The 8661-nt window shown below is 46.4% G+C and overlaps 1 protein-coding gene across 4 annotated transcripts; it reads right to left on the bottom strand.

Annotated features, from left to right (window-relative positions):
* Window positions 1–2290: 2290 nt before the first annotated feature.
* LOC140731494 (protein rapunzel-like) lies at window positions 2291–8257 on the bottom strand. 4 transcript variants are annotated; one of them, XM_073052970.1, is made up of 2 exons: window positions 8007–8257; window positions 2291–3999 (listed from the first exon to the last, which is right to left on the bottom strand). In XM_073052970.1, the coding sequence occupies exon 2, from the start codon at window positions 3948–3950 to the stop codon at window positions 2778–2780; it is 1173 nt and encodes a 390-aa protein (XP_072909071.1). In that variant the 5' UTR covers window positions 3951–3999; window positions 8007–8257; the 3' UTR covers window positions 2291–2777. The 4 variants fall into 4 exon arrangements, with proteins under 4 accessions (XP_072909071.1, XP_072909074.1, XP_072909070.1 ...); XM_073052973.1 differs by having other exon boundaries at window positions 2291–3996; XM_073052969.1 differs by having other exon boundaries at window positions 8026–8257.
* Between the last annotated feature and the right edge of the window lie 404 nt (window positions 8258–8661).

Genomic DNA, 8661 nt, shown 5'->3' with positions numbered 1-8661 from the left:
TGGCAGAAATGTGGCAAATATTCAGGGGATATTTGTGTGACATTCTGTATAGATACATTCCAAAGAGACAGGAAATTGATGGTAGGGTACAGCAATGTGCTGTACAGTGGTTGTTGAAAATCTAGTCAAGAAGAAAAGAAAAGCTTACAAAGGATTTAAAAAACTAGGTAAAAATGGAGATCTAGAAGATTATAAGGCAAGCAGGAAGAGCTTAAGAATGAAATTGGGAGAGCCAGAGGGGCCATGACAAGGCCTTTGCAGGAAGGGTTAAGGAAAACCCCAAGGCATTCTACAAATATGTGAAGAGCAAGAGAATAAGACGTGAGAGATGAGGACCACTCAAGTGTGACAGTGGAAAAGTGTGTATGGAACCCAAGGAGGTAACAGAGGTACTTAATGAATATTTTGCTTCAGTATTCACTATGGAAAAGGATCTTGGCAATTATAGGGATGCCTTACAGTGGATTGAAAAGCTTGAGCCTATAGACATTAAGAAAGAGGATGTTCCAGAGCTTCTGAACAGCATCAAGTTGGATAAGTCTCCGGGATCAGATGAGTTGTACCCCAAGCTACTGTGGGAGATGAGGGAGGAGATTGCTAAACCTCTGGTAATGATCTTTGCATCATCAATGGGGATGGGAGAGGTTCTGGAGGATTAGAGTGTTGAAGATGCTGTTCCCTTATTCAAGAAAGGGAGTAGAGATAGCCCAGCAAATTATAAACCAGTGAGTCTTCAGAGGTTGGTAAGTTGATGGAGAAGATCCGGCAAGGCAGGATTTATGAACATATGGAGAGGCATAATATGGTTAGGAATAGTCAGCATGGCTTTATTAAATGCAGGTCATGCCTTACAAGCCTGATTGATTTTTTGAGTATGTGACTAAATATATTGATGAAGGTAGAGCTGTAGATATAGTGTATATGGATTTTACCAAGGCATTTGTTAAAGGACCTCATGCAAGGCTTTTTGAGAAAGTAAGGAGGCATGGAATCCAAGGGGTCATTGCTTTGTGGATCAGGAATTGGCTTGCTCACAGAGGCAAAGAGTGGTTGTAAATGGGTCATATTCTGCATTGAGGTCTGTGACCAGTGTTGTGCCTCAGGGATCTGTTCTGGAACTCCTTTTCTTCATGATTTTTATAAATGACCTGGATGAGGGAGTGGAGGGATGGGTTTGTAAATTTGCCAATGATACAAAGGTTGGAGGTGTTGTGGATAGTGTGGAGGGCTGTCAGAGGTTACAACGGGACATTGATAGGATGCAAAATTGCACTGAGAATTGACAGTTGGAGCTCAACCCAGATAAGTGTGAGGTAGTTCATTTTGGTAGGTCAAATATGATGCCAGAATACAGTATTAATGGTAAGACACTTGGCAGTGTGGAAGATCATAGAGATCTTGGTGTTGAGTCCGTAGGACACTCACAGCTGCTGTAGAAGTTGACTCTGTGGTTAAGAAGGCATATGGTGCATTGTCCTTAATCAACCATGGGACTGAGTTTAAGAGCCAAGAGGTAATGTTACGGGTATATAGGACCCTGATTAGGCCCCACTTGGAGTACTGTGCTCATTTCTGGTCACCTCACTACAGGAAGGATGTGGAAACTATAGAAAGGGTGCAGAGAAGATTTAGAAGGATGTTAATACAAAACACAAAATGCTGGCAGAACTCAGCAGGCCAAACAGCATCTATGGGAGGAGGTAGTGACGATGTTTCGGGCTGAAACCCTTCATCAGAAGGATGTTGCCTGGATTGGGAAGAATGCCTTATGATAATAGGTTGAGTGAACTCTGCCTTTTCTCTTTGGTGTGATGGAGGATGAAAGCTGACCTGATTGTGTATCAGATGATGAGAGTCATTTATTGTGTGGATGGTCAAAGGCTTTTTCCCTGGGCTGAAATGGCTAACATGAAAGGGAACAGTTTTAAGGTGCTTGGAAGTAGGTACAGTGGGGATGTCAGGGGTAAATCTTTTACACAGAGAGTGATGAATGCGTGATATGTGCTGCTGGCAACAGTGGTGGAGGTGGATATGATAAGGTCTTTTAAGAGACTACTGGATAGATACATGGAGCTTAGAAAAATAGAGGGCTATGGGCAACCTTAGGTTATTTCTAAGAAAGTACATGCTAGGCACAGCATTGTGGGCCAAAGAGCCTGCATTGTGCAGTAGGTTTTCTATGTTTCCATGCAGCAGGTATTATTTGTCTATTGGAGCGTTAGTAACAGCTATAGACTTACTGAGCCAGGCAACGTATGCAATGAAGTATTGGCAGCAGCGACACAAACACTGAGCTTTACATCTACATTTATTCAACAGATTACAGTGTACATCTTGATTTGGTTTTATTTCTGGTTAAATCATAGTCCCGGCAATAACAGCGATTAATATGCAAAAGTGGAGTTACTATGCATGTCCATTGCAGCCTGTGATATGAAAAGGAGAATCTCTCAGCCGAGGCTGTTTGCAGAACCGTTAATCGGTGTAAAGGTATCAATGCATGATCAGTGGATGGTCAAACCTGCCCGAGGGGGTTAGGGATCTCATGGTTTGATTGGATGAATTCGATGATATCAAAATCTTATTGTGACCGCTGATTGAAATTTGTAATCGGCGAGTTTCTGCGTCAATATATCTGATTTCGTGCTCATTTGATGGGAGCCTGTATTCATTGAATTACCCACTCGATCCTAATTCTACTTCTAAAGATCAGCAAATCCCTGGCATTAAACGATGGCGCCTGCTAAATCTGAAGCCCGGATTGGGGAGCAGGTCCCTCAGGTGGAATGGACGCAGAGGGTGACTCCGCTGTACAGCTCCCAGAAGTGGCAGTTGTTGGGAAAATTCTTGTGGTTCCACAGGTCTTTGTAGCGCCTGACTGCGTGGACCACAAAGGTGGGTGGCAGATTGCTGGAGATGAATTCAACCACTTCTCTCGCATCGCTCCAGCTATCTTTTCCTTGCATCAACTGCCCGATGTGGGTCTCATCAATGGGCTTTGGGTCGGTGCTGTAGGAGACAACAACGTTAACATTATTAAGCCTAAAGAATTGAAAACGGTTCGGGCCAGTAACGCAATGATTGTCAAACCCAGAGACGGGGTCATAGACTCGCACTGACCAACGGACCCAGTCATACTTGTCCGTTAACGCCTCAATGATAAACGTTGCGCACGCTTTGTTATCTCTCTCGCCCTTCTCCTTCACCAGCTTCTCAACATCTATCTCCGCCTGCTGCGCAAACTCATTGATGCAGCGGTCTATCATGGCTTTCATCTTGCCCTCGACTTTGGTCAATTTCTCGTCCCATTCTCTTTTCAGCGCCTCGACGTCGTTCCCAGTGACGGCGGCGTGACCCAGCAGGGCGATCAGGCCGATACAGAAGAGCTCCTTCAGACGGGCGCAGAGACTCTCCATCAGGCGCCGGTTCCTCTGGTCATAGTTCATGGCGGTCTCCAGGATGGGTTTGCCAAAGACGGCCGAGAAACCCATCACCGCATCATAAAGAGTGTGGAGGTTCTGGTCTCCCTTGGTTACGTTGAAATGCGTCAGGAACTCTTCCTTCTCCTTCTGCTGGAACTCTGGCGCTGCGTTGAGGATGTCCATGTACTTCCGGAACTGGTTCTTGAGGTTTTCCTCAATGGGAAAATACTGGTTGTTGATGGTGCTTCTCTCAATCTCCCAGAGCACCTGCTTGACCTGCTCGGAGATGATATCCAGGTCGTTCCTGACGGTCTGGAATTGTTCCTTCATGTATTTCAGTTCATCGCTCTCCCGTTTGCCTAACACCAGCTTCAGAATGACTCCGGCTACCTGGAAGATGGGCTTCAGCACCCCAGCCACACTAGCGAATCGGGCCCTGTCCTGGAATACCTTCATCGCAGCCTCTGCATCCTGCATGTTAGCCCTGAGCTCCGCTGCGGCGCGCTCCAGGTCCTCGCTGGTTCCCATATTCCGCCTGGATTACTGCAATCAAGATCTGATGTTCACCGCACCACTGCTGAAAATAAACACAAGGACAAATCAGGAGCGACAAATAAGGTTCTGGGGGCACTCCAAGGGTCGAAGAGTATTTGTGCGGGGAATGAAATTGTCGAAGTTTCGTGTCGAGAACATACAGCTGGACTGAGAGATAGACGGTTAAGATCCAGTATAACGAAGGAAAGGAGCTGACAAGCGGGGGAGTAGCAATAGTCCGGTGTAGGACAGCAGAGTGGCAATGGCGACAGAAGTGTAAATCAAAGCAAAAGCGAACGAGGAAGAGTGTATCCGAATGAGTAGCCAGGACAATGAGGGGAGAGGGTTTCATTTATGTGCGACAGTGCAAGTGACAGCACCGAAAAAGGCCATTTGCTATCGAGTCAGCGCAGACCACCAACACCCTGTTCAGACCGATACAGCCCGAAATCGTTTTATTAGGCGGCGCAGCGAGTGAACCAGACAGCCAGGTTCAATCCTGTTTCCCGTTGCTGTGTATGTGGAATGTTCACATTCTCCCTGTGACCACCTGGATTTCCCGAGAGTATCGCGGGCGGATCCTTCCCACATCCCAAATGCTTGCGGGGTGAGTGCTCCAATTGCTCGCCATAAATTGCCCTCAGTGTGTAAACGAGGGTTAGAATATTGTACAGAAGATGATGACAGGCATAGATGGAGTGGACAGCCAAAGACATTCTTCTCAGGGCGGAAATGGCTAATACCAGGGGCATATTATGATAGCAATATGATTGAGTTCAACTTGAAATTTGACAGGGAGAAAGTCTGATGCAGCGGTATTTCAGCAGAGTAAGGGAAATTACAGCGGCATGAGAGAGGAATGGGCCAAAGTAAATTGGAAGGAGCTGCTGGCAGCGACGTCAGCAGAGCAGCAATGGCGTGCGTTTCTGGGGAAAATGAGGAAGGTGCAGTAAATATGTATTCCAAAGATGAAGAAATACTCAAATGGTAAATAGCACAAACATGGCTGACAAGGTTAGTCATAGAAACACACAAAACCTACAGCACAATACAGGCCCTTCGGCCCACAATGCTGTACTGAACATGTACTTACTATATAAATTACCTAGGGTTACCCATAGCCCTCTATTTTTCTAAGCTCCATGTACCTATACAGGAGTCTCTTAAAAGACCCTATTGTATCCGCCTCCACCACCATCGCTGGCGTCCCATTCCACTCACCAATCTCTGTGTAAAAAGTTACCTCTGACATCTCCACTGTACATACTTCCAAGCACATTAAGCCTGTGTGTTCTTGTGGCAACCATTTCAGCCCTGGGAAAAAGCCTCTGACTATTGACACAATCAATGCCTCTCATCATCTTATACACTTCTATCAGGTCACCTCTCATCCTCCGTTCCTCCAAGGAGAAAAGGCCAAGTTCACTCAACCTATTTTCTTAAGGCATGTTCCCCAATCCAAGCAACATCCTTGTAAATCACCTCTGCACCCTTTCTATGGTTTCCACATCCTTCATGTAGTGAGGTGACCAGAACTGAGCACAGTACTCCAAGTGGAGCCTGGCCAAGGCCCTATAAAGCTGTAACATTACCTCTCAGCTCTTAAACTCAATCCCACGTTTGATGAAGGCCAATACACCATATGCCTTCTTAACCACACAGTCAACCTGTGCAGCAGATTTGAGTGTCCTATGGACTCGGACCCCATGATCCCTCTGATCCTTCACACTGCCAAGCATCTTACCATACTCTGCCATCATATTTGACCTACCAAAATGAACCACCTCACACTGATCTGGGTTGAACTCCATCTGCCACTACTCAGCCCAGTTTTACATCCTATCAATGTCCTGCTGTAATCTTTGACAGCCGTTCATACTATCCACAACATCCCCAACCTTTGTGTCATCAGCAATTGCTAAAGCCATGTACAACCATTCTTTGCCTCTGTGAACAAGTCAATTCTGGATCCAGAAAGCAAGGTCCACTTGGATTCCATGCCTCTTTACTTTCTCAGTAAACCTTGAACGGTGTACCTTATCAAATGCCTTGCTGAAATCCATATACATTTATTGTTCTACTTTCATCAATGTGTTTAGTCACATCCTCAAAAAATACATCATATTATGGCTCTCCAAATGTTCCTAAATCCTGCCTCTCAGGATCTGCTCCATCAACTTGCCAACCACTGAAGTAAGACTCACTAGTCTATAATTTCCTGGGCTATCTTTACTCCCTTTCTTGAATAAGGGAACAACATCTGCTACCCTCCAATCCTCTGGAACTTTTCCCATCCCTACTTGGACCAGTTAGCCTGACTTCGTGGTTGGGAAGACGTTAGGGTCAATTATTAAAGATGAGGTGATGGAGTACTTGGTGACACAGGAGAAGAAGTTGGATTGATAAAGGGGGTGCAGTGGATGTTGTGTATTCGGATTTTCAGAAGGCTTTTGACAAGGTGCCACACATGAGGCTGCTTACCACGTTAAGAGCCCATGGCATTACAGGAAAATTACTAACGTGGTTAGTGCATTGGCTGATTGGTAGGAGGCAGTGAATTGGAATAAAAGGATGCTTTTCTGGCTGGCTTCCAGTAACTAGTGGTGTTCCATAGAGGTCGGGTGTTGGGACCACTTCTTTTTATGCTGTAAATAAATGATTCAGATAATGGAATAGATTGCTTTGTTGCCAAGTTTGCAGATGATATGAAAATTGGTGGAGGAGCAGGTAGTGTTGAGGAAGCAGGTAGGATGCAGAAGGACTTAGTCAGATTAGGAGAATTGGCAAGAAAATGGCAAATAAAATACAATGTGGGAAAATGCATTGTCATCCATGTTGGTAGTAGAAATAAATCTGTGGACTATTTTCCAAACGGGGAGAAAATCCAGGAATCTGAGATACAGAGTGACTTGGGAGTCCTTGTGCAGAACAGCCTGAAGGTTAACTTGTTGGTTGGGTCGGCTTTCATTTGAAGAGGTCTAGAATACAGCAGCAAGGATGTGATGCTGAGGCTTTATAAGGCACTGGTGAGGCCTCACCTTGGGTATTGTGAACAGTTTTGGGCTCCTCATCTAAAAAAAAGATGTGCTGGCATTGGCGAGGGTCCAGAGGAGGTTCACAAGGATGATTCCAGGAATGAAAGGGTTACCATTTGAGGAATGTTTGATGTCTCTGGGTCTGTACATGCTGGAATTCAGAAAGATTAGGGGGAGGGGGATCTCATTGAAACCTTTGGAAAGTTGAAAGGCCTAGACAGAGTAAATGTGGAAAGGATGCTCCCATGGTGGGAGAGTCTAGGACAAGAGGGCACGGCCTCAGGATAGAGGGGCGCACTTTCAAAATAGAGATGCAGAGAAATTTCTTTAGCCAAAGGATGGCGAATTTGTGGAATTTGTTGCCACTTGCAGCTGTGGAGGCCAGGTCGTTGTGTGTTTTTAAGGCAGAGATTTCTAAGTTCTTGATTGTTCATGGCATCAAAGGTTACAGGCAGAAGGCCGGGAACTCAGGTTGAGGAAGAGAAGAGAAAAGTATCAGCCCTGATTGAATGGCGGAGCATACTCAATGGCCTAATTCTGCTCTATGTCTTATGGTCTTATAACTTTAAGTTGATTGGAGGAATGTATGGTGGGGCGTCAGAGGAATGGTGGATGCGTTTAACGCCCTGTCAGGGATGATGGTACAGACGGATACAATACATTAGAGACATTCAATAAGCACTTGGATAGGTTGATAGATAAATGAAGAGTCACTGCGGAAGGGCTCAGTGAGTTGAATGAGTAGCGAGTGGTGAAGCCGTGATATCTCCGCCTCAGCTACCAACCCCGCCCATCTGCCTTTCCCAAACCAGGAGGCAGCAATACTGTACCGGTGCACTGATAGAATCGTCACGGGACACCGGTCGAGCCTGTGAGTGCCACTCTTGACCAAAGAGCTTACTCCCATCCCACGCTCCCTCTACCCTCCTCTCAATTATACCCCTCCAGTGCCGATCCGAACCCCAGCAAAAGCCCCGAGTGTCACCAGAAGATCGGCGCTCCCGTTGTCACACACCTCATCCACGGTAACCCACCGTACGTCCGCTGCGTTGTCTTGATGGCTCCTGTATATCAGCTCTAGGCTGCTCCTTCTGCCGTCTCTTTCCTGATCCTTCAAGAACTCTGTGCTCCCAGTTCCTCCGAAGGCTTAAGTACGCTTGCTCCACCCTGCTGTTGCGGTACAGATGAGGCAGTGACCTTTCCTCCTGATTCCTCCAGCCCCGGATACGTCCTGTCCTCGGTCCGGCAGTACAAACTGGGCGGAGGGTTTATGACAGCGCTGTAAACAGTCGCAATGAAATGGGCGTTGACACGGAGACCTGGGACATTAACCCTACTGCCCGAACCGTTCTTATCTCTTGCTCCCTCTCTGCCAGGAACTTGTGAGTGGATTGCAATAGCTCAGCAAAGCTTAGAGAGCTCTCCTTAGAGCGTCCCTTCCGAACCGCTGATGTCTACAAGCCACCACAAAGTGCAGGACGAACCTAACAGATCAGGCAGCACTTGTGAAGGGGAATAAGCAGAGGGCGTTTCGGGTCGAGACTCTTCATCGAGACTGGAAAGGAAGGGGAAGACATCATAGTAAGAAGGTGTGGGATGAGAGGGTCGGGTAGAAGTACAGCTGATAGGTGAGACCTGTGAGAGGGAATTTGGGTAGGTGGAGGAAGAGG

Source organism: Hemitrygon akajei, chromosome 8, assembly GCF_048418815.1.
Source record: "Hemitrygon akajei chromosome 8, sHemAka1.3, whole genome shotgun sequence".
NCBI lineage: Eukaryota > Metazoa > Chordata > Chondrichthyes > Myliobatiformes > Dasyatidae > Hemitrygon > Hemitrygon akajei.
The sequence above is the reverse complement of the archived record's forward strand: the minus strand, read 5'-3'. Positions and strand labels throughout refer to the sequence as shown.

Excerpts from the sequence above, each read along its gene's own strand:
- LOC140731494 (XM_073052970.1), bottom strand. The coding sequence starts at position 3,950 with ATGGGAACCAGCGAGGACCTGGAGCGCGCCGCAGCGGAGCTCAGGGCT.